General features: G+C 37.0%; 1 protein-coding gene across 2 annotated transcripts in view; it reads right to left on the bottom strand.

Annotated features, from left to right (window-relative positions):
* Nucleotides 1-25,085, bottom strand: part of LOC111428028 (DBH like monooxygenase olf413) — a 32,344-nt gene extending 7,259 nt beyond the window's left edge. Inside the window, exons 1-2 of one of the 2 annotated variants that reach the window (XM_023063423.2) lie at nucleotides 25,005-25,085; nucleotides 11,598-11,933 (exon numbers count right to left, since the gene is read on the bottom strand). In XM_023063423.2, coding sequence (XP_022919191.2) covers nucleotides 11,598-11,873 — 276 coding nt within the window. In that variant the 5' untranslated portion in view covers nucleotides 11,874-11,933; nucleotides 25,005-25,085. Of the gene's footprint in view, nucleotides 1-11,597; nucleotides 11,934-21,638; nucleotides 21,728-25,004 lie in introns of those variants that run through there. The other variant, XM_023063422.2, reaches the window with a different exon arrangement.
* Between the last annotated feature and the right edge of the window lie 675 nt (nucleotides 25,086-25,760).

The following is a 25,760-nucleotide window of genomic DNA, read 5'->3' as shown; positions in this document are numbered from 1 at the left end:
GTCGCAACACGGACGAACGCTTATCCGTCGTGGACGATAAAATTCTCAAGTTCCGTAATTACGCCGAGTCGAGGACCGCGATAAATTAGCAGCTAATGACGCGAGAATTATCTCCCTTTCTTGGAAGAAAGTTTTCAGTTTGCGTTGCCGCTTTACGGCGCGTTCGCCTTCTACGGAATTCTAATCTCGTACCGCGCTATTTATCGCAATCCGGCCCACTGTCGTCGGCCAATATCGGCATAGAATCTCCAGGAATTTACCCGTTCAACGGTTCTTACGTTTCAACTTAAGCGTAACAATCAAAAGATTATTTTGGCATAAAACATCGTCGAGAAAATATTCGAAATATTTTGAAAAATATTATTCATCCACATAACTAGTATTAGTACAGCAAATATTTACAGATTCTACTTCTGGTTCTTATCAAGGTTTTCAACTAAATCTTCAACTTATCTCAAAGTTCAGGTAACTACTAATAAATAACTTATCATAAATGCATATGCAGAGGCGAATGAAAAGGATCATCTTAATACCTCAATTACTTTTAAATTAATAAAAGAATCCTCACTGCCCAAAAATATCAATAAAATCTTAATGTAACCCATAAGAAGTTAAAAGAGCGGATAATTACAGTTATTGAAAATGAAACTTAAATCGATCATATCTGTCTTTGGTCTCAATGTTTCAATTAATGGCATCAAAAACTTAGTAAGATCTAATGTAGAATTGTTGTTCTTTCATGTCCTCCAACTCAAAATCAATACATCTTACGTATGCTATCAATAACTGTAAGGCATAATATGGTGATTCTTCCAATTAATCAATTAGTTGTAATTCCAGGTTATTTAAAATGCCAAGTACTCGTCTGCTAACTGTTTCAGCAGACATAGGAATGTCATTAATTTGCACAGCATATTTTTCTCCAAACATTTCTCCACAAACTTCCTTGAAAGATGGTTTTATATTAGTACTTCTCTTATATTACACGCATTTTTCGTCGTAACAATATTCAATGCTACTTAATAACGTTTCAAGTATTTCCAACATATTTAGTCAAACTTGATTTATTCGCGTTCAATTCCTTAAGTTTTCTTTTAAAAATTCTGGTGATTTATCTTTGTAGTCAACATGATGTCTTAAAAGTTTATTAGATTTTATAGATGAGTTTGCTAGTACAGTTCGACAATGTATTGTATACATTGTAGTAAATCAATATTATCTTCTTGTAGACACGTAGAGCCGAAATTAATATATTTATCTTGATATTTATCAACAACCTCCTCCACTTTTCTCTTTCTTCTTAATGGGATCGTCGGTTCAGTTGTATCGTCGGGAGCTGTCAACTCAGTGTGTTGAATATTCTTCGTTGGAATATAAACAAAAAATGTGCTTTGCTTACTCATTCTCAGAATATAATATTGGAAACGTGACGTGTCAGAGCGAAACCCGTTGGAGGTTATTTTGGAGGGAATCCCCGAGTAACTCAGAATTCGCTGGGTAGTAAACAAATCATATCAACGGTTATCGGCTTTCATTGTTTTGAATGTCAATTCGAAACAATGATTGCGATTCGCTGCTCTAGACTTTAGTTAACGGTAAGTGTAGCTGAAAATGTGACACCATGAAATTGTCCTAGTAAAATTTACGAGTCATCTTAAATACTTTTATTGACAATTTCGTCGAAATTTTATTGCCCATTTTAACTGACGTTTAACGAGGTTATTTTATTTTTAAACGTCGGATCTATTCGGTTGCCTCAATGTGTTAAATGCTTCAAAATCCTTTAGTGTCTATTTAAGATTATAATAGACCTTAAAATTAAAATTAATAAAATTTATGTCTGCCTTAAAATAAATCAATCTTTTTTCCTTTTACCAACATTAAAAAAATATAGTGAACCTTCCAAGTCGTTAAACATTAATCGGTGATTTATAGGCGTTTTCTATTATTGTGTGGTGTGTGTGCCTTTGTTGGATTTTGAACATAAAAAGAAATAAAAAAAGCTATTGGTACACTTTTAATCCATCTTTACGATTCCATTAGAACAGCGTGGAAACCAGCTTAATCGAATCGTGCGGAAAGGAATCCTGCTATTACGTGTAGCAAAAGTATCGAGGTCGTCGACAAAATCCATTCGGGTAGAAGAAAGAAGAACAAAAATGGGACGCTGTTATTCAATCCGTTAACAACTGTAACGTGTACGTATTCAATTCCGGCCTAATCCGCAACTGGGCGGCTACTTTTACAAACAATTCGAATTAAATCATCGAGTTTTCCACTTCAAAGGCCGAGTCGCCGCTAATCCCCGTGGAACGAATTAAATTCGGCTCCCTGGCACACTCCAGTTCAAACTTTGAGGCACACAAATTCCAAATAACTTTGGATTTTATCCATATATCTCATGTTATCATTTAGGTTATTATTAATTATATTAAAAATAATAATTCGCGTTTCAAAGCGAATTGAATCACGAAAGCAATGACGATAATAAAGTGCATGTTCAGTTAATTGCGCTCATTACCATTTTAGAGGCAATGGTTTAATTTTCAATGCTACTGGCTGAAGAGGTCGTGGTAATTAAGACTGAAGTAAAAGAAATCGCTCTGCATCCGTTTCGATTTAAAAAGAGACGGAAAGAATAACTAACGCAATCAAAACTACAAGCAAGCGATACCGCATTTCTAATTACGTCACGTACCACGTTCAAAAATAGAGACTAATTAAGTTGGCAAGTCACGAAAGCCATGGCGAGTTCTAAACGAGGTGCTAGAACCGTGGTTTTCCCCAAAGGAGAACAACGCGTCTTTAATTTCGTGGGCGATTGGGATGCGATAACACTTTACCCTCGCGCTCATCTCCGCTGGTCTGGAAGAAACCCCAATTAGCTAATTAAATCTTGCGTGTGTAGAAAAAAACAAGTTTGAGTTAAATTAACCAATTTAGAAAAGATTTTTGTCTTTAAATAAATGTAATGTATAAACTGTAGGGGTTGATCGTAATTAATTCGGATAAGATTTATGTGCTTAAAGAATGTCTTGCCGCAGTCTATTATTAGTTAAAAATCGACGATCGACATTGGAAATCCATCCTGTAATCAATCCTTCGCACTCCCTCGGGTCTGTAACTTAGCCGGTGTCAATTATCTTTTCACCCACGAATGAAGGAAGACCGAGGGTTTGTGTAGACAAAAGCGAGCGTCAAGAAGACTGTAAATTAAGGTGTGTCCTTAGCAGGACCGCACACATGCCGAAGATCAGGCTCAGATACGCATGTGGCGACGTGCAAACGTCTCTCGTAATTGGATTGACTATAAACATTGTTCGTTTCTCCGTAGTGGTGGCCCCAGTACAGCACGGATCTCCTTGTATGGGTGTAATTAATATTGCAAACTGCACCACGATTCTATGTGCAACATGCACCCCACATTTTTTTTTTAATTTGAACAAATAAAAGAATGAGTTTCTATTCGTGCTTGTTATTGCTCGCTAATGCTTCTTATTTCATATTGATATCTTAATTTGTAGGATTAAAAAAAAGTACCTTCAGTTCTTAGTACCAGGTTTAGATACGCATATGGCGACATGTAAACGTCTTTCGTAATTGGATTGACTATAAACATTGTTCGCTTCTCCGTAGTGGTGGCCCCTGTACAGGAAGGGATGTCCTTATACGGCTGTAATTAATATTGCGAACCGCACCACGATCCTATGCGCGACATACGCCCCACTTTCGTGCGCCCCTTAATTTATACACGCCGTGTAACTCTTAATTACCAGGCAGCCAACTGCGTCTCCGGATGTTCGAAACTGATGAATTTCCGCACTATTCACCGACCGAAGCCTGTAATCATTGAATTCTGGCAGTTTGTCCTCAAGTTTCGAACCGTACCTGGATCCCTGATTAAGATGCTACTCGTCAAGGAGAATGAACGAACTAAAGTCTTCGATATCGATTCGAAATTAAACTTTACGCAAATTTATGTTTTTATTTGCTTCGTTTGATTTTAAATTCCATTCTTAGAAATTTTACGACTACGAATTTTTGAAGCGGACCTATTAAGCTAAATCTTGGGAATTCGTAAACAGAAACGACATTTTTTCCACGCAAGATACTCATCTAAACGTTGCTGATTTATAACAGATCCCGTCCACTTACAGATGTCGGTGCCTTTTTACAAGGGACCGGATGCCTGAAAGACGATCCGGCTGCAACGTTTGCGGTCTACCGAAAAATATTTTAATCGCCCCTGTTTACCTAACAGAACCAGTTCGGGGATAAATTTTAATTGCGTCCCTAAACTTTATTTCTTCCACCCATGTTTCGACTATTTATGACGCATTGTCTTGTCCTAACATCATTGTCTTGTCCATGCATCATATTCTTAACCCTTAATGAAATATTGCAGACCTCGTTTGTAGCAATTTATATCTCTGTGGACTCATTAGCAACACAATGAGACGAAGGATCGCCATAACTCAAACATAAATAATATTTTTTGAACCTTGAAAAAGATAAAAAATTCCTTGAAACTTTAAGTAATTTTAAGTAACTTTATTTGGGAACAGAATTTTTCCCTTTATTTAACTAACACCATAGAAAATCTGAAAATCTTATCTCGAAGGACGGCATTTTCATTCCATTACCACTCTCCCTTTCGGACTCATAAATATTAAAAGCCGCGCAATTTAATAAAGCGCTGCCCAAAGTTACCCATAAATTCTGATATGCAAATTTTGCCGCGCAAATACAATGCAAACCAAGTGAAATTTTAATCGAGCCCTCTAGCTAGCTCTAGTTCTTTGTGTAGGCACCGGTTCAAGGGTCGACAAACTTTAAGGTCACCAAAGAAATCAATCAAAAAATAAACTATAATTCATTTACCATTTACATTCAAGTCTTCTACTAATGCTAATTTTGCCGTATAGATTACATAAAGTTTCCAACAAAAGATAGACTCAATTTCAAAGTTTCCTCTCAACTTAAATTCTCATGTAGTTACTTCCATTAAATTTTAGAGAATGCAATAAAACTTAATTCAATTAATCTTGAACTATCCTAATAAAATAATACTTGTTTAACTTTATAGTCACATACACTTTTATACTCATTAGTATTTTAACATCATCCGGATATTATTAGTTCAGTACAGCGACCACACTTGAACTTGATGTATGTTAACGATGCCAATCCTTAGATACGCATGTTGTTTGCGTAATGGAAATGCAAATATTAATATAGAGAAGGCTACGAGCAAAAAACGGTTCTTAATACATCCGTCCGGTGGCCAACGCTTCCCATTTAACGACTGAATATGCAACGAAATTATAGTGTCCTTTAATGAAGCTCGTCAGGTTGTTGGAGAGAAACTACTTCGGAGTTCGATTAAGTTTAAGCGATGAGAACCAGCTCCAAGAACTGGTACGGCGCGGTTAGAAATTTTATCCGTTCAGCCATTAATAACGTAAATACGACCACAGCTACCGGTAGATGCCCTATTAACGGATGGGCGTTAGCTGTTTGAAACCGAACTCGTTCGTTAGGCCGCAACGGTCAGGTTTTATTGCATAACGAGCGAATCTTCACGAGATAGAGAGAGAGAAGATGCTTCAAGCTCACTCCGTGGCGGCCGTTTCACGAATAATTACCAAGAGCGCTCTCTCTAGTTAATCAAACAAGTCGAACACAGAAGCCGCACGTCCGTAGGTCTACTTCATAGTCACCTGATTCCATCTATCTCACTCCGGTCCATTAACAAAGAAAATATTTATCCATTGCCTTGGTGAATTGAACAACTCGACAATGGAAATAATTGGAGATGCGCGTAATAACATTTTCAATTGTTCGGTCAGCAAATGTTAGTGAAGCCGATGGATAGATCAAGATAATAAATTACATCTCTACTCTTAGTATTAAAGAAGTGCATGTAGTTCCTTGCATAACGGTTGTTAGACTTTTTAATTCTATTACTCTGTGATTTATTGGCTTGTGGAGATTTACGACCACTTAAATTGAATGGAATAATATTAGATTTGGGTATGTAGAATAATTCATTCTCTTTGGACCAAAAATAAGACAAGCAAAATAAAGCCGATTTGCACGAATTAGCAAACATTAATTATAGAAACGAAAAAAGAGATAATTATTAAAGATCACATACCAGAAAGGCTCGTGTTTGCGCACGCGCAATTTATTCCTCACCAACAGTCGATGCGTTAACCTTGAGCTATGAGCACCACCTGCTCTTTCTTATCTTTTACTCTTTTAGTCTGATCTAACATTTGTTATTCATACACAGTGGTACTTTTAATTCAGATATTTAAATTGTTTTGCAGCCAAATAAAAAATGATAATCATTGCCAACATAAAGATCAAAAATATTCACAAAAAAGATATTTTGTCAAGGTTTCCTCCTTATTCGTAGTTATAATTAAGTGTTTTTAATTACGACGTTGACATCAATATTATGTGAAGATGTAAGAATTTGTTTACACTTTTACATACCTCCCGAGCAAGTCGGCATCTACTGGAATGTTTCTAAAGGAAATAGAAGAGCAGAAAGCTGACCCAAGCAGTGTCGCTGGCTCGCTGTAGAGTCGTGTAGAGTAGCTGAGAGGTAAGATTCCGATCTAAATGCCGTGCATTAGCATACGGCAGCTATAAAGTACTGTCCGGTACCGCAATAAAGATCCTCGGCGTGTTATTACGAACGCGTCCAGAATGGCGGCGCTGCTTTCGTTCGGCGACGACAGCAACGGTACCAGCATCAGTTCAGCTGCACCTCGAAACGCCGTAACTTATTAGAATATTATGTTAACCGATGCAGATGGATCGCTCCTTTAATATTTAATAAAACAACTTCCTCGCGCGCGACCCGTTCGATACGATTTATGACCGCTTCATTGTCGCATTTTGAAGCTTCTTTTAAAACATTATCTTATATATATTTTACGATTCAAGAATCAAGACCTTCCTTCTTATCATATTGTTAACGGTTTACTGCTTTATAGTAATAACAGCTAGAGGTTGCGACCGCGTTGACTTTTAATGGATACCTAAAAAGGGACGAAACAGTCGTGTTTAGGGCGGTGGTTAAGAAAATTTACATACTCTTTTATTGCCGGCTTATCACTCGAAATCTTTCTACCCGAAAAACGACCAGTTAAAATCCCTGTACAACCGTAGGGGTTGAAAATATATGGAGTCCCCATTAATATTAAATACAAGGCAATAATTTATAGGGTCGTATAGTTTTTATAGGTACATAAAAGTCGATAGAATGATTACAATCAATTTAGAACAAGGATATCTGAATATTCTATATATAACTTATATGGCGTCCTTGAATTTACTCACCTAATAATTAACCTCAAAATTTTAGCTGGACTAACACTGGAAAAACGAAAATCAAAAGAAGTGAGATCTTAAAATTGTTGCAAATAATGTGAATTAACAATACATATTGCAGCCCCTCGGTTGCAAATGACCTTGGGTAAACTCAAAACGAAAAATGTACGATTTTGTCTAATTAATTAGATATATTCAAAATTAACACAAAATTTCAATACAAACTATATGATTGTATCTGTGTGGAAAAGGATATGAAACAGGACGAACATAAGATCGTCTCCGAAACAATTCCCAGTTGGGTAACGAGACGACAGATATTTGTTGCCGCATTGTTTTCCCGTCGCAATATATTAGCTCGTTTAATATCCCATGCAGACGGCGTGCTCATAGAGGTACGAATACCGTTTCGAGTCAGACTAGTAAATACGTCATAAAATGTACCGCTAGACGTCTCTGGACATTGCAACTTTGAGAACCGGACGCTTACGTGTAACTTGAGTACGAACGCCCGGTTTTGAGCAGGAAACGAACGCAACACTCGACTGCTTCACACTCTTCGTGTGGGGTGATACCAATTATTTCAGGAATACACCTGTATGATGACCCCGACGACTACGAACGCATTTACAAACCGCCTCTTTAGCATTTACATAATAGTAGTTAACTGCATTTAATTCCGGCCCTGTAGGAGTTTCTCAGATTATCTTAAGACCAACAGAACGGAACCTTTCGTCATAATCCGGTTGATTTATAACCCACGGAAACTTGTAAGCAGCCGACAATCAGAAACAAAGAGCTATGAGAATAAAAATCTTATCACGTAGTAATATATTCTGATCATTTTAAATTTATTTCATTTTGTTAATGCTGTATGTTAACATTTTGGGGTTTGTTTGTTCTATTTATTATTCAGCTTTATGGCATCACAACCAAACCGCACAAAAGTGATATAAAACAGTTAATTACTTAAATTGCATTTAGCTAATTGTGGACGTACTACTGAGTTTAGCGATAATTTTGTTTTCAATTGTGAGTGTTAGTTATCTGCAGGCATAAAATCGTTATAATGCTCTAACAATTAAGCGTCCCGGTTTAGATCTCGAAACCTTGCTGCTTTCTCGCCACACACCTATTTGGTTATAATTTAAGAACCCATAAATTGAATGTGTGGCCCGCGGGTCTAAATCCCAACGATGAACGTTATTGTATAACCACCTACGAAATCCGTTTTTAATGAGGACACGTCGACCGATCGGTTAGCGGGAACTCGTTAGCTGAGGAGTTTTGGAGAATCGAGCACGTTCCGACAACCTAACGCTTTTCTCTCTCTAGATGTCTACATTCAAAAACACGTAGTGGGTAATTCGTGTTATAAAATTACTCGAAATCAGTAATTTGCCAGTAATTGTTGAGGGTACCGTAATGAAGCACATTATTTAAGTGGCGCAGGGACAGCTGCAGCTTGCATACCGTGACGGTTGCCGCGCAAATAAATCGCTGTCGAAGTTCCCGGCCCCATAAAATACCTTTAATGTATTCGTTGAGGATCGTGATTTAGACCTCCGCCGCGCAACTTTAATTATTTCAAGGAGAACTTGATTTAACGATCTCATCTTGAGAGATTTCTTGCCCTATACGTTTTGTCACACCGGTCGGTGTAAGACAAGGGTTCGACGGAAACACAATCAACAACAGTTGTTTAAATCTTTGAATTTACGTACGATACAGAAAAATTTGTCGGACTAAAACCTAATAATTATTTCAACGTTCTTTTGTTACGAGGTTATTCGGATTTTCTAAAATTTAATGTGTAAACCAGAAATGGAAGAGCGTACGTAACATTGTCTTATTCGTGTTCAATAAAATTTCTATTTTATCTCCACAGAAATTGCGACGTTAAAATACGACTGTAAGACAGCGTCGTAAATCCGATAGGAATATAAGGGCCTAAGCCATTTGTGAAACAATAAAATGACAGAAGGAGGCCGCCCGACGGGATGAATAATGCAATAACGCTCGGTCTGCGCAAATGGTAAATAATTGTAGATTAAAAATCGCGGTCCGACGACGGCTATTAAGGTCTGAGCTTGGCTATATCTTACTGGACAAAGAACGGCCGCGTGACGGGTACCCTTTATTCTAATACAGATCTGACGGAGGTCTTAAAAAGCAGCGTTCAACTCTTAATGGCCGACATATTGAGTCTTTGTCCGGCGGTCTTATAACCGACTGAAACGCGCACTTCATTGCTTTGCCTTTTTCACATCCCGACTTGCTGTCGAGAATTGAGAGAGGTGAGATTGTATCGGGTTTAGCGTGGAGTGCGTTCGAAATTTATTGCAGAGAAATTTAATATAGACGCCGAATGCGAAATGGCGGGCGGGATGGTACAAACGTTCCCATCCATGGGAATATATTTAAAACGCACACCTCATTGATTTATTAACATGCAAGTTCTCACTTTCATACGATTCACGATATATTCCATTTCAATGTAGACACTCCAACGTACAAAAAGAGAATATTTATTTACATGTTTACTTATCTACATATAAGTCAATAATACGTATTTGTGAATTGCGATATCATGTAACATAGCATCATTATTATTATTTTCTTTTAAACACCGCCAAGGTCGCGCAATAACCTGTAGTTCAAGTAAAAGTGAATTAAAAAGCTACATAGGTATATTACTTAAGCAAGATAATTTTAAAACGTATGAGCGATCTTTATGATTCAGCAAGTTCGAAGAAATTTATATCAAAAAACTCTAACGGTATTTTACGATTAATACATTAGTCAATGCGAAGCGCCGAAACCAATCTTGATGAAAACATCGCCGAGACGTATGACCTACTTGCCGCTCCATCAACCGTTACGATCTGCATCCATTAAGAGTACCTCAAAAGGATACATCTGACGAGTTGATAGATCACTTCCTTTATCTAGTATAACGACTATTGTTCGAAATTAGAACGGCTGCGCGAATTACCTATGATTTGAGAATTAAAATTCTCGAATCTTTTGGTCTACCTATAATTTAACACAGAATGCCAACTTCTCTGGGGGAAAAACAGAATTTGTTTCTACATTTGTGGCGGCTAAAATCTTCCGTGGCGGACCGTTTGTAGTTCAGGTCGACGAGGTCCTGCACGCAACAGTCTAATCTCCATGCTAATGCGGGTTCGCCCCTTTCCTCCACAGCAACATAATGAGGGTGTTGCCCGAGGCACACAAATAATAAGAAACGAAGAGGAGCTTCGCCGCGCCGGTCCGAGACCAGATCGAACGCTTCGAGGTTCGGCTGGATGAGCACCAGTTGACACGAGAACACGAAAAGCAATTGGAAATGCCGGCAATTTCAGCCGGGCCTCTGCAATTACATGATGAGGGCAGTTGCTATGACCGAACCAACACACTTACACTTCGATTCGACACATGCTCACGTCTCGGTGAGCCCCAGGATAACAACGCAACCGTCGTGGCGAATTACTTTTCTCTATGTAGTGGGTGTTCGAGTATACACGCTGTGAACCCGATACTCTGGTTCACTGCACACAGCGAGACAAAGACTTTTAATTAATTGGTTAATTTTTTGCTATTTTTACTTTTTACGTTCAAATCGGGTCAAACTGTTTTTACCATCTTGATAAAGAAGTAGCCATCTACCGCAACTGAAGAGTTTGAAGAGGATTGGGACGACGGAGGAATGCGCAAAACCGGCCCTATTGACGCGATTATCTACGGGAATATCACATAAATAACTATAAACACCGAGCCTCCCAGAACCGGTCCTCGGTCCAGCCTCATAACTGCGGACAGACATTAACATAACAAGTCCCATAATAGTATTTCATCTTAATGTCATCTAAAACTGTATGCTAATAATTTCATTTCATTGCAAATGCAGCTTTGTTCGGCGTCCTATCAAGCCGGCCGTATCGAGAACGTCGCTGTCTTTCGTCTCTTCCTAACTTTCCTTTTTGACCGATCATCTTGGCTTCTTCAAGTTTTTCATTTTTAATGACCGAAGCCGGGAGATAAAGAACTAGGACAAGTACCCTCGCTTCTGTGTGACGGTTAAGAACGGTCTCTTATAACCGAAGAGGTATTAAGTCGTACGAGATCGGATTTTCAAACGAGATAACTATTGAAATTGATATAGTAGTAAACAAAGGAAACTGGAAGAAACGAAATATATTCAAGTTCTTTAAATATCAAACATGTTTTAGTCCTCAAGTAAAACTTACTTGAAAATAAACTTGGCCTTTATCCACCCATCCCACGATCATATCTGATCCTGGCATCCTTCCATCCTTGGAAAATCCAAAACCGACATACCCAAGCGTCCTCACTTGTAACTCAAATGTAATGTCCTGCGGTCCAGGACCTAAGGACCATAGTAATCTGTAATCAGGACTCAGCATGGCGAAGTGTGACCAACGAGCCGCGTTTGTCCCAAGCACCGCAAAGCACATCGCGCACAAGAGCACAGATAAACACACTTTACGATGACACATTTCCATGCCTGGTTAGATGACTTGACAGGCTTCAGATTGTAGCTGGACTACGTCCGGGCATCCCCTCTGAAACATAAGATAACGTTGGTATTAATGAGTTTTTAAAAATTAACGATTTAATTAAAAGATTTACAAATGTAAATTTAATAAATAGGTTAGATCACGTTAAGATTAAGTATTTGAGAACGCGGTGCGTTGCAAGAGCATTAAGGGGTGAAAATCCCTTAAACGCTTTAAATAAAACAGGACAGCGGAGTATTCAGCCGATGTCACTCAAACTAAACAATAGTCACTTGAGTTTAATAAGGAATGAGAGACGTCTGGAGAAGCCGCTTAGAGTTTAGGAACAGTTCACGCGCTTCTTCCGCCTTCGTCTCTTATTAAATTCGCCCGTATATCTACATAAATTAAATTCGTTGTTGCTCGGAGTTTGTGCAGGAGCGATTTCAATTGCCTCAAAACTGTTAATTACAGTGTCGACAGTTCTCAGAGATGCGTCCGCTACTTTAGCACTACGGTAGCCGACAGAGAGGAAATTAACACGATGAGAACAGAGATATGGTTGACGTTTGCGTATTTGCGTGCTAAATTAGTTTACAAGAAGAATTAATTTACGATATGCGGGGGGGAATTTGTGTCTTCGCCATCTGAACACAGTGAGAACTCCATCGGAATATTCATAAGGCACTCAATGTGTGTATTATCCAAACCGGACACCAAACTGCGGTCATGTAACGGGCAGTAACTGTCTGCAAAATTTATTGCTTCGCTTCCTACTATTGGCAACTAACACCGTTTATAATCTTAAACCTAGTTCACATAGCCACATAGTGAAATTCTTTAAATGTCTTCGCCCAACCCACACTAAAATCCATTTCACAACAGTTTAAAATAGCCCAACTTTATTTCATTCTACTTGGAAATTCCATTGGCTAAGCGCTTTAATGCGGGTAATTAAGAACCGGAAATTAAAAGGGAATAAGGGGGATATAGGCTGTAACGTGTTCTCATTGGGCAAGGCAAAGAATGACACAAAGCAGGTGGCCCCCTACTCCAAAGTTATGGTCTAAAAGATGGCTACTGTAAAATCGTTCTTGAAGAAAATTGTGTGCATTCAACACAATAAAAACTCATGCATTGATCACAATGAGTCGATTTAATTTTATTGAAGTTTCACGCTGTGCCCCACCGGAACGTTAAAAACAAGCGGAATAATAAGTAGGACGAAAATTTGGTGTCGGATACGATTTTTGCGCACCACCACCGTTAAATATTACCGCTTGGGGTGTCATTTTAATGCAGTACCAGGGATGGTGTTGGCGTAACCGTGCTCGCGGCCGCGGTAAATCGATATTTCCCCAGCCCGTCCTGCGTTTTCCGGCTCATTTGGGACACTTTCGTAAATTGTTTATCGGAAAACACTCCCGGGGAAGGTGCCGGCGAAAATCGAATATTTTAATAGGAACGAGCCGAACAAATCGACGAGTTTTTTGCTTTCGCGATGCGTTTGATGAGTGGCTGGGACACGGCGTGACGTTCAATATTATCTTTACGAGTCGGTTTCCATAAATCCAATAATCCAGCGCACAAACAAGCATTTTTCATCGGTTCCATTCCTATTCGGCCTCGCCCAATATCGTTTTGGTCAGCGCTTTTTTTCACATCTGCGTCGCGTATACCTGGCCAATTTTTCGATTTAGGGGTCGACATCCTATCAAGTACACGACCCGTATCGCAATAACGCGATTTTTGTGTTTTCCGCCGTACTTGGATTAGGTTATCGTGTATAATGGCTCTCGTGCTCATTTGCAATAACTAAAACTCTGCGAGTCATTCCGTGTTGGCGAACAATTTGTTCGACCCTCGCGGCTTAATTGGACAGTATATAATATTTCAAACCACCACAATTAAAGTATAATTTTGATACTAGATCAATGTCCGACATGAATTTCATAAAAGGGAAGCCAATAAATAGAACCAAGTCCATAATTGGATTGTAACCGCAATTGTAAGCTTATTGATATATTGTACTGCTTCTCAATGCGCTAACATTTCACTAGGTATTCTTACGAATCTCTTTACACATAGGTTTTAACAAACGGTTCGCTTAACTATACGGGATTATCGTGAGATTATTAACAGCAACTCTGAATAGTTGCATTTCTAAGACATCAATCTTCTTAGTCTTAGTTTCAGTTCGAGCTGAAATATAACGCATTAACGAGTTTTGAATCATTAACATTCTTTCAATCTTGTGGTGATACGATATTAACGACTTCGTTAAAGATCGCTTTAATAGCACCTACGCCAGTCATGCAATATCTAAAGGCCGTGATCAATTTTTGTTCTAAACCCATCATCAATTAAGCTTGGTAAATTACTTTTCATGACAAAAAAAAAGATTTTTATCTTGCGGAATAAACGAATTACGTACTGTATTCGAATTAGAAACATGAGATACAGTCGTTAATGACGAGTTACGCTGCTAATTTTCTGGTCGCTGCTTGGAAATTATTACTAATCAGATGTGTGTACATAGCTGGGTGGAAGCTATAACTAAGTTATCAGTGAAGGGTTGGCCGCTGATTATGTACTGTAGTTGGAAATTGCTGTTGCTTGCTGCAAATAATTTGAATAATTATTGTGTAGTGGAAACTTGATCTTTATCAAATAAATGAGTCAGCGTTTCATTTTGTTTTATTGAAAAATTGAGCTGAAAAGAAATGATTCTCTAAAATGTTAATCTAAAACGTTAATCTCTCTACCTGGCGGTTACCTTAAAAGACCACCCAAAAAGGGATTAAACAAAGTGCAGTTTAAGTACTACAAAAGAATGCTATTATGTGATTCACCTATTAATAGTTACCATGTCATTCAAGTGTTTAAGTTGGCGTGAAACAACTTTACCTGTGGTAAACTCTCCCAATTGATGTATTCTTTTTTTTTATTCAAATTTTCCTTGGTTAAATTAAAAAAGAATTGTTAAGAATCCTTCATAAATTGTTAACAAAAGCGTACTCTTTTCAATAAAGATGTCCGATTTTAAAAAACACTTTCAGTTTTCGAGATAGAACGATTTGAATAAGTTGAGTTTATAATAACTTGCAATAAGTGGTGATATAGAGATAAATTTAAAAAATCATAACGTTAAATTTTTAGAAATAATTATAATTATTTTCTACATATTAAATGTTAATTAAAATTGCTTCAAATTAGTTTTTATTTCATGGTACTATCTCAATTCGTTCTTGAGATACGATTTTTTAAAGTTTCATTTTTATCACTTTAACCTCAAAAACCGCCAAGTTGATTTTTAAAAATTGTATCACCGGGAGTTATAGAGACAAAGGAAATATTTTTGGTGTACTACAACTACATTTAATTTACTATAAAATGGTTTTTATCTCAACTCAATACCTCAATTCGTTTTTGAGATACAGATAATAGAAATCAAGGAAAACTTGAAGTGATTTTGGTGAAATCAAGTTTTTTGTAGAATAAATTTGATTCAGAAAATTCAAAAGGAAATTTCACATGTTTTTTTTATACAAAGAATTTTATTATTCCCAGCTCGTTACCACCAGGCGCCCTACCTTAATTTTATGGTTAGTTATTAATGGCGTGCATAAATCAAAGCTAAAATCATAAAACCGTCGCGCAAAGGTGGGTCGAAATTACCGCGGGGTGCTTTAAATTCGAAGGTTTTAATTGCTGGGACAGGCGTCGAAGGGTCCGGCAATTAGGGGAGTGCATTTTTGCGAACCCCTGGAAAGCCTAGAGGCGGGATTTGAGCCGGTCGAAAAGTTCTGGCAGTAAATCGCGGCGTTTGTCGGCCGGAATTTCCAAGTGCCGTTAAATATTATCGGGCCACTAATTCTCTCTGTGAATTATTGAAATTGCGCCTCCGGGATACGCGGAGTGTTCGCCTCGGTGAAGAGATCGCTCGAAATCGCCTATCCAGAAGGCATCGTCGGTTCTTTTTCCACCACGACGTTCTTTAATCCTCCCTAACGCCTGCCCTGGCAACGAGAGGGCTTTTTTTGCACTTAAATCGAAAGAGCTCGTTTATATTTTATGGAAGGATTTCCGAGGAAATTGTTATTTATCAATCGTTTCCCAATAAAGTTGTATTCGTAATATCGATGAGGTATTTCGATATTTCGTAGAGATTTCGTATTCAACATCTTCGTACCTATTATATAAATGAACTGTAAATTTTCTCAGCATGCTAATTTTAAAGTAGGTTTTACATCAAGATCTACAAAACGCATACGGAAAAGAGAAAATTTAACGTCCATTTCACACGCCACTTCCTCCTCATTACCATACGCGGCGAAATAAAATACACAACAACTATACTGACCATACGAGTAATGTACGTAGATCTCCTTTATTCGTTACCATGCAATTTCCGTTTAATTAGACCAATTAAACGTTGATTAACCTGTCGCAATTATTAATTATAAAGCAAAAATACGAGTTTTTACGAATTACTCTCTTGTTTACATAAAAGGTATTAGCTTTTAGCATCATTGAACGTTGCGAACTTTCATTGCAAATGAGGTCACCACCTCCTCATACAAGTACCGCGTAAAATCGGCATCGATTATGCAAATTTCTAACCAGAGCGGCGTTTTATTGAGCTTATCTTAATTGCAATTGGTTGAAAACACCGATGGGGCGCTTTATTCAACCGTTCCAGTCACCCACTTCCGGTTACTTTGCCTCTAGGCTAATAACAAAGTAATGCTTGGTCACGAATTCAATACGAATTGATGAAAGGTTTATATACCATTATGGTTCTTATTAAAATCCTATTCTCTGTGTATGATATCGTCTACTTATTTACCCATAATGGTTTATAAGATTTGATCAATTTTTTGATTGGAATTTATTGAATTTGAACACGTTCGCGTAGTTGTTTTCTTATTTTATGGACCAATAACCCGTGGATCTAAAAAGTTAAAGTTCCAGTGTGCAATTTTTCCCAGTTTCCGCTTTAATTTGCGGTATCTGCTCCCGATAACTCGGAGCAATTAAATTTTATGTGTCCTCAGGAGCGTTCCTCGCTTCGATCCCCTATTGACTCGGTCATCGTGCGAACTCTGATGGTCATAGCGCAACTTTCCACGTTTTCTCAATTATGTTGCGCCGTCCAGGTCGTGACTCCTCCAGCATAGTAATAATACGAAGGCACGTCATGACCGAACACTTCCCAAGGCTGATTTCGATTGCACCATGAGGTTCCTAAATTGTCTTCGTACTAATCCTTTTTATATATTGGAAACCTATTCGAAGTACAAATAAGTGTGACGAAAAGTTTTAGTATAAAAGCTTTCGAATGAGGTATTGTTCGTCCATATAGATTGACAAGTTCTCTTGTTATAATTAAAGTACTGGGTGCTAACTTTGCATAGGTAAATTGGAAATTCTTCTGTTTCGATCTATTAACTAATTTTATCGGAATCTTGTTTGTTTTATAATATTAATTTAAGTAAGTTTATGGTACTACCTTTAAGTGCATTGATTGTAAGGAATTACTATAATAAAAAGTTTTTATTGATTTGGACTTTTTTACGGTTTTTAATTCTTTCTTTCCCCCATTTCTTGTATTCGCAAATGAATATTCATCCCGCGAAGCGTTCCGGACGATTTACGCCGTAGCATTTTTCATCCAGACTCGGAGATTCGCTGGCCTGGATTATTCAAATGAGTAATAGCACCCGGTATTGGTTCCCTGGCTCTTTAATATCCGAAATAATTCAATTTAATTAGACCGCGTTTTCATCCGGGATTAGTTCCCGCCTGCGAAAGGCAACTAAGATTCGTGTTTTATGCAGCCCCTCTGGCACTGGCGGATTGTGCATTCTTTATTCCAGTCTTGTATTTGGGAGCGTGGAAGGAGGTTTGTTCGCTCGTGATATTTATAGCCTCAGTCAAGTACAGAGTTGGGCCGGCAGAAGTGCTTCTCCCCAAACCAGCATCCGCCCGTGTCCTTTCCTTATTTCTCACCCTTTCCGTTGCCGGTTCGCTAGCGGTAAGGGTGGCAAAGGAAAGCCGTAACGTTGAAATCTCAACATTTTCCACCATAACTTACCGCTTATTATTTTCTTTTATGCGACCGTTTTTCTCTGGTATATGGGCAGTGTTGAAAATCCTTCTTGTTGTTTTCGTTTATCTTTCAACACATCGAAATAAACGTTCCGCTAGATTCACATCTAATTAATTAGCTTCCTCTATGCGACACACACAAAAGAATTCTTACTCTCCCCAGTAAATGAATCCTTTAACAAGTTTCGAAGAGCACGATGTAACGTGAAGGTATTAATTACAATGGCAAAAAGCTAAGCCCAAAGAAACTATTCACTACGAATAACAAGCGTGAAATAAGATCTTTTTGAGTTGTTTTTTAAACAGCTTATCAATTTCGTAGGTACTCGAAAGAGATGATTCACGATTCAACTATTCCAACTTTCGACCCGTAATTATATTAGAAACCATAAATTAAATTTGTCATAAAGTTAGTACAAAGAGAAATTACCGAAGTGGGAGTATTCTCCACTAATATTTACGTTTCCCATACCAACCGAGGTGGGATCGGTTTCCGGATTCGAAGAGAACTTTGCTAATTTAGGTTTTTCACCCTTTCCTTCGTCTCACTAAAGATTAAAACTTTCCGAACTATAGAAAACAGTTAATTCCAACCGAGAAACTAATTTCGAAGCCCAATTGGAAATCTGTTTTCCCAGCGTATAATTCATTTTTGTTTGTAATTAAATCCACACCGAACTACAATTGTCCTAACGAAGAAAGGGTCTAAACCATACAAGTTCAGATTACGACAATGAAATGACATAGTGCAGATTACTACATATTTAGTAACGATGCGCTGAAATGCAAAACATTATCTGCTCAAGATCATCATTTCGCTTTTTATACAATGTTATTCAAGACAAAGACCTTGGTTCATAATAATATTTCCAGGAATTAGAGATTTCAATAAAAAATACGACTTTGTTATTAAAATTAAAAAGCTACGGGCTACAACAATGAAAAATGCCCTAAAAGACGTAAAATGCAGCAGTTTAAAGAAATGTGTATGATTAAATAAACAGTGTTTTTGTTGAAATTATGATATATTCAGATTCTTATACATTATCTGGAGTAGTCTACACTCAATTTTTTCGCATTTAAATATGGCACCGAACAATGTTTACAAAAGATGATAAAATTAATTTCCAACAATTATTCTTTAAAAAATCGTGAAAAATTTAATTCTTAAAATATCTTAATGAAATATTCGAGATTTATAGAGGAGAGTATCTACTTTGCAATGCAAAAAACTGCACTTGAAAAGCTCCCTTGGTTTTTGAGAAAATACTTTTTTTCGTGGTAATATCAAACTTCCTAGAGGCATCACCGTGAAATTTTAAAACGGAAGCCAGTCGAAAATTTACAACTCAATCTCTTTCAAAAAACTGGGTCAGGCCATTGTCCCAGACCGTCAAAGCTCCAAGAACTTGACACCACACAGTAAAAATAACAATAACCCCACTGCCCTACATACTTAGACTTAATGGTTTTCGCCATCCTTTCTTTTAGTTTCCCGGAAAAGAGACCAAAAGCGTGGCGTTTGGACCTTAAACTGGATGTCATGCTGCGTTTGAAAAAAAGAACAAGTCAAAGCCGTTCAACCCCCAAAAAAACGCGTCACAGTTACCGTTCTGGAAATTACAGGGTGGTCGTGGATATTGATTTATTGTCCTTTTAGTCCCTTGACCCGTCGCCATCCTATCAACTACCCAGACGTTCCCATGCCAAAAAGCCCCTCAAAATATATCCCGTAATTATGCAAATTCATTTAAGCGATTATGTTCGCTGTTGCTTCGTTCGCTGTTACGACTTTATTATTAAAATATTTTTTAAGATTGATTTTTATTTTCAACGCGAAAGATTCAACGACGTGGTTATATTAAATATATTGCCGAGATTGGGTTAATCGCAAGAGGATCATAAATCTTTGCGAAATACAAGTAATTCTGAGTAATTTGTCAGATCCCTTATGGATTGAGGTAAATTATGCACCCCTTAAATAACAATGTATTTTAGACATAAAAGTCGACAGCCAATTTTTCTTCTCGATAAAGCTTTAATGAAGAAGAAGGAGGTTTGAAAATAAACATAAATGATGTTGATACGTAAATATGTTTATTAAAATAGTTAATAAATGAAGTTTCAAATATGTGTGTACTCGAAAACATTGTTACATAATAAATGGGGCATAGACCGTCGAGTACACAGTAGAGTACATCGTACTACATGCGCTGGTCGATATTCCCACCAAGAGCTTTGCTCTTTTCCTTTTTGTATCCCACGTACTACGTCGGATAGAGCACACTCGAGACAAGAGGTTATGTTTACATTGTGTTGGTAGTATTTTCATTTTAGAAACATGCTCCTATTGCTTGTCCAAGGACGAATGACGTCCGAACTAAAGAAAAGTAGTAATTTTACACCGCGTATATCTTTCGATAAAAGCCGGTATTGCATTTCTTGAAACGCTAAACCCCCGTATCTCTCGAGTTTGGGACATCTCCCGAGGCTGTCAAACATAATTACAATCAAAGGTACACTAAGGGTGCTTAGTAAGCATAATTATATTACAAGACCCCGGGGACAACCCTTCTGGATGGGAAAGATTCAAATTTCCGTTTTGCTGGCATTAACGGTAACGCGAAGCAAACGCAATTACGAGGCTATGAATGATGATCTATCCCAACTCGAAATTCCATTACGCATTGAAAAAAAATGATAACATAACAAGCAAAACCAGACAGGAAACGTGCAAAAATCCAATTACTTTGAACATCAAAATAAAGGGTCATATTTCCATTCAGAGCGAGTTTGCACCTGGGTGCCTAAAAAAGAGGATAGCCCGCACACCTGATTGAAAATTTCAACGATAGGGCGATGTTGTGACGTTCGTTCGACAGTTCTTTGTGTTTCCGGTGAACCATTGTCCCCCACTACAATTTCGGTTCCCATTTGAGTTTACCCCTCAGGTAGTTCAGGTCATAATATGGGGTGGCGTGTGTAGATATACGTTTTAGCCCCGCTTTTGTACGAATGTACACGTCAAATCACCTCGATCTCATTCGTCCATCCACTATTGTATGGAATAAAACTCGTTTTTTGTATCTGCGGGTGGTAGAAAGAGTTGCAGCAACAAGAAATTTTAGTATTCAATTCAACAATTCTTTGTATTCAGCGCACATTACTTTCTAATTATTATGTTTACTACCGGTAACTGTGTAGATAAATTTTATGTTAGCCGCAACAATCGATAGTTTATGTACGTGACAATAACCGTTACGATTGACCTTATTTACAATCTAGGTATTTGTTCATTTTACTTGGAATAATATTAGCATAAGATTAATATTAAGTATAGCAACATTGATAAAATAAGATCAAAGTACAACTCATTGAAAGTAAACTGTTTATGTAAACTGATTACAAATTACTAAGAAACATTCCAACAAGAAACGTTATCAAAATGAGTGGTAAATTGGTTTCATTTCATGGTTTTGTGCTCCCCAAAAAAATTAAAAAAATGTTTTACTTTGTTTATTCGAATGGAATACACCGTATAGGTTGGAATAATGTAATATTGAATGATATATAGGTTGAATAAAAACATTAAATTTTACGTTTCGTTACAAAATAAACGTTCTCGCATACAATTTTTTATATAAAATAATTTCGACTCACATTTCATTTAAATCAATTATTTGTAATCCAGAACACTTCCGTTTATATTAAAAGTTAACCTAATCACTAATGATTAACCATATAAAATAGTCGCACAAAACTAAAACTGAAATTCACTAAAAAAATGTTCTTAAAACAGAATGAACCGTCTCGTGTTTACAGTTACGCAGAAAAGCGTGGGATTTCGTTCCGTTTCGCGATAACGAATTGGAAAAATGACGAGTTCAGCGGACCGTCACCAGTTCGAGCGTGCCTGATCGCGTCTGGAACAGAACTGAGCTTGTGACGGAGTTCGAGTCCGGCTTCGGGCGCGAGCATCGCCCTACCACCACTGCCTAAACTCCGGGTAATACTCCGTGGACTTTTACCATCTCCCTCTATTCGACGGACTTTCCTCGTCTTTCGGTTTCAGACCGAAACCCGCCACCCTGACACCTGAATCAACATGCACGATCGACCGGCGCATACATGCATTCGGGGTCCTATTCATGTCGGCCTCCTAACGTGGTCACATTGGGAATAAACCACCGTCAAATGTGATTGGGATCTCTGATCTCTAGGCCGAAGGACCAAGGGGGGGCCTCTCCCGTAGTTTTGACTCCAGAGATGATATTTTTGAACTCAGCGATATTGAGAACTCGACATCTTGGTATCAATACGAATTCACATTTTATATTAAAGTTTAAAAGAAAAGTTTTGTAATCCTACAAAAATTCATTTGATTTGTTTAAAATAAAGAGATGAGACTTTTTTGAACGATTTCTGAAAAGTGCAAAACGATATCTTAAGAAATCGAAAAGCGAAAGGAAGTTGATTGACGTTAAGAATTAATATCTCAAGAACTAAAAGTTATTTTGTAAAGCGGTCTTTTTCATAATGATTCATTAAAATCGCGATTTATTACAATTTTTAAAAAAATATTAAATAACATGAAAAATGTTTTACGTTTAATATAAAACAATTCAATACCCATTGTTTGAAATTTAACTGCATTCTTGACAAAGCAACGATAGTTTTATTTTGTAAAAACAAATTGATACAACATAAAAATAACGATTTACGATAGAACCTATGTATCAATTAAATTAAAAATTTATAGTAGCGGTGACGACGTGTCGGTTCGAACGACCACACCGTAAATAAAACATTCTTTGGGTTGCGGTAACCACAAAAGAATATACAACAAATACCACCAATTGTAAAATAAATGATATTCAACGAAATAAAAATAGTAGAAGCCACAATACCGCAACACGGTAACATGCTATATCACTTGCGATATAAATGTTTAACGGAATATATATTTTTAAGGTAAATTTGTTTCAATAAAAACGCGCAATTGTATTTAATTACCGATAATTATAAATACGAGAAGTATTTTCTCGTTACAAAGCATAAATACCGTACTGTTATTTATTTGATGTCGTCTATATATTGTCTATGAGTGAATAAACCTACCAAATCAATATACAATTAACCTTTTTAATGAATCCCATCCGCATAAATATTTTCAAACAATTTTGTTTGATATGTTTATTATATTTTATTGAATGGAATTCATTTATTAAACTTGAAAGTAAAACGTTTAAAGCTCAATTTGTATAAATTTTATTTATGTTCAATGGGCAACATTCTATGAAATAAAATAGATGGAAATCGTGAACTGTGTAGATGCATTACGTAAATTTATGATGGACTAATGACTAAGTCAATCATAAGCATAGTCAGTTTGATTTGTCCTAATAAAACTACCCTAACTTTCGTCTTGCGTGTCGTACTCGAAGCAAATATTCCTATCGCTGCGGCTCTCTATGTAGATTATGATAAATTAAATGATAACGACATAACAACCCATACGATTTGTCATATGGGCCAATAACACATCCATTATTTACCAAAAACAATCCTTTGGGGACTACCAATATATTTGGACGGTCATTATTCATCGCTTTTCATGCTATGGATTCGTTTTATTTATTCAACGATGTTCCTAGATACACCTATATAGATTTTTGTTGTAGATTTGTGACATCTTTCTTTTGTGTACTTTGTTGGATACTTAGTTCTAGGTCTAGTGTTAGTTCTACTTTTTGTTCAATAAAAATATATCACAATCTAACGCTGAATAACAATTAAGACTAGAATTAATATTAGACCTAGAAACATTCGGGTTATCAGTGCGTCTCTCAAGACGGCTAAATCCAAATGAGTCTAGTTCTAGGTCTTGTGTTAGTTCTAGTGATATGTTGCATTTTATGTGGGACAAAGTAAGTAGGTACACCCTGGTTTGTATGGAAATATATTTTAGTAAATTGGATCTTAAGTGAAATTCACTGTATTTATATTACTTATATTTCACGTCTAGATGTACCCTTATCATGAATAACAATTTTTATCACCTAATGTCAACACAGTTTCAGTCAACATTATAAGAAAATGATTCCTTTTTATCTAATTTCAATAAAAAATTTAAATGTTTGCCTTAAAGTCCAGTAAAAGCCTTTTGTAGAAATATCAGGCAAAGTAGATGTACATTTAAGAATTCAATTTCACGCTTATTTTAGTACAGTAATAACGCAAGAAATATTCGTGTCCCACAAACCATATACGTCGGAACGTATCTGATTCATAGTAGTTAAGAAAACGTGTGACGCATTCGTAATTAAATTTCAAATGTGCCAAAACAAGCAACTAAACCGGATGATCTTTAATTAGAATGTAAGGAAGCCCGTATCAAAGGATACTGGCGTCGTTTCTTTGCATATTAATGCGCGCAGGGAACACTTGTATGTGTGTCGATTTGAGTTTAACCGAAACGTTTGTGTGTGTAAACGCACTTTTGTATTAGTATGTACGTATGTGACTCGGCACTTACGTAAAGATTTTAAATATTCATCACGGCACTGCAGTGTCTTTTGATCTCCTGGTGTAGACGGCAAGCCGGTCTACGGAAAAGTGCCTCTTCAAACGGATTAAAACCTCGTTAGTGTTGGCCCACACGACGGTATTTTTACGACCCACCAACTATATCTTCGTTTGTGTGTTTTTCAGGCCATAATAGTAATAGTTTCTCACCCAAATTTATTTTATTTAAATTTCAATGACGTCTCGATGAAGTTTAGCTAACATTTTTATAGCCTAGGGGAAGGTGTTTACTTTCGCAAACTTCCTTGTTGACGTAAGTAAAGTTATAGAATTTCCATTAGACCAAGCACAAGCAAGTTTTAAGACTTACGTACGTCAACATCGAACGAAATTCGAAAGGGGACCGGTTTTGCATTAATTTGCCCAAAGGTAAACATTCTTGTCAATTAAGCGGTAACGCAACTCTTTCAAAAATTATTGATTCAAAGTTTTTAAACTTACCTTTTTTAATTTATTTCCACCATACGTAGTTTTGTGTCAGATTCTGATTATAAATCAAGTTGAATTTCCATTTGTGCGGATCTGCAACAAAAATATTAATATGTATAAATTTAATTAATACATTCATTTAATGTTATTTAGGGTCCTCTACTCCTCTCTGGTTTTTGCAAACCAAATTGGCTGCTGAGATTCGTCGGAGGGTATTTAAATCCTGCCCCAGCTATTTATCCTAAAGCGAAACATTAAGGGTCTCGGTATACAACCCTGGTGCTTTGTTGATTTGCGTACACACAAAATCTGTTCTGAACGCAATTAATTAAAATGGTAATAAAAATTCTAACGAGCAACTTGGGGAGAATCTTCGCATAAAGAAAATAGTACTTTTATAGGAATATCTTTTATTTCGTGTATTTATACCGAGTTTCACTGAAAGACCGCAATGAATAGATCGACAAGACATGGGAAAATCAGGAAAAATATCAAAGTAATCAACAGTTTAATTTAAAATTCAATCTCCTTTGTTTGGAAGCCCTGCTCGAGGATCTACTATCATCCACACAAAGAAGCGGCTGAAGCATAGCCTCTTTTTAAATTAATAAATCGCAAGCGAGGGAGCCGGGGGCAAACGTGAGGGCGCCCAAGCGGCAATATCCCGTGATATACTATCCAAATTTTATGTATTTGCAAAGTTAGTCATATGAAATACTGCGGACAATTACCGCGTAATATGGAGCACCGTAAATTACTTTAGAGCTT

The sequence above is a fragment of the Onthophagus taurus genome, chromosome 6, assembly GCF_036711975.1.
Source record: "Onthophagus taurus isolate NC chromosome 6, IU_Otau_3.0, whole genome shotgun sequence".
In the NCBI taxonomy this organism is placed as follows: domain Eukaryota; kingdom Metazoa; phylum Arthropoda; class Insecta; order Coleoptera; family Scarabaeidae; genus Onthophagus; species Onthophagus taurus.
This window is presented reverse-complemented; position numbering and strand designations above follow the sequence as displayed.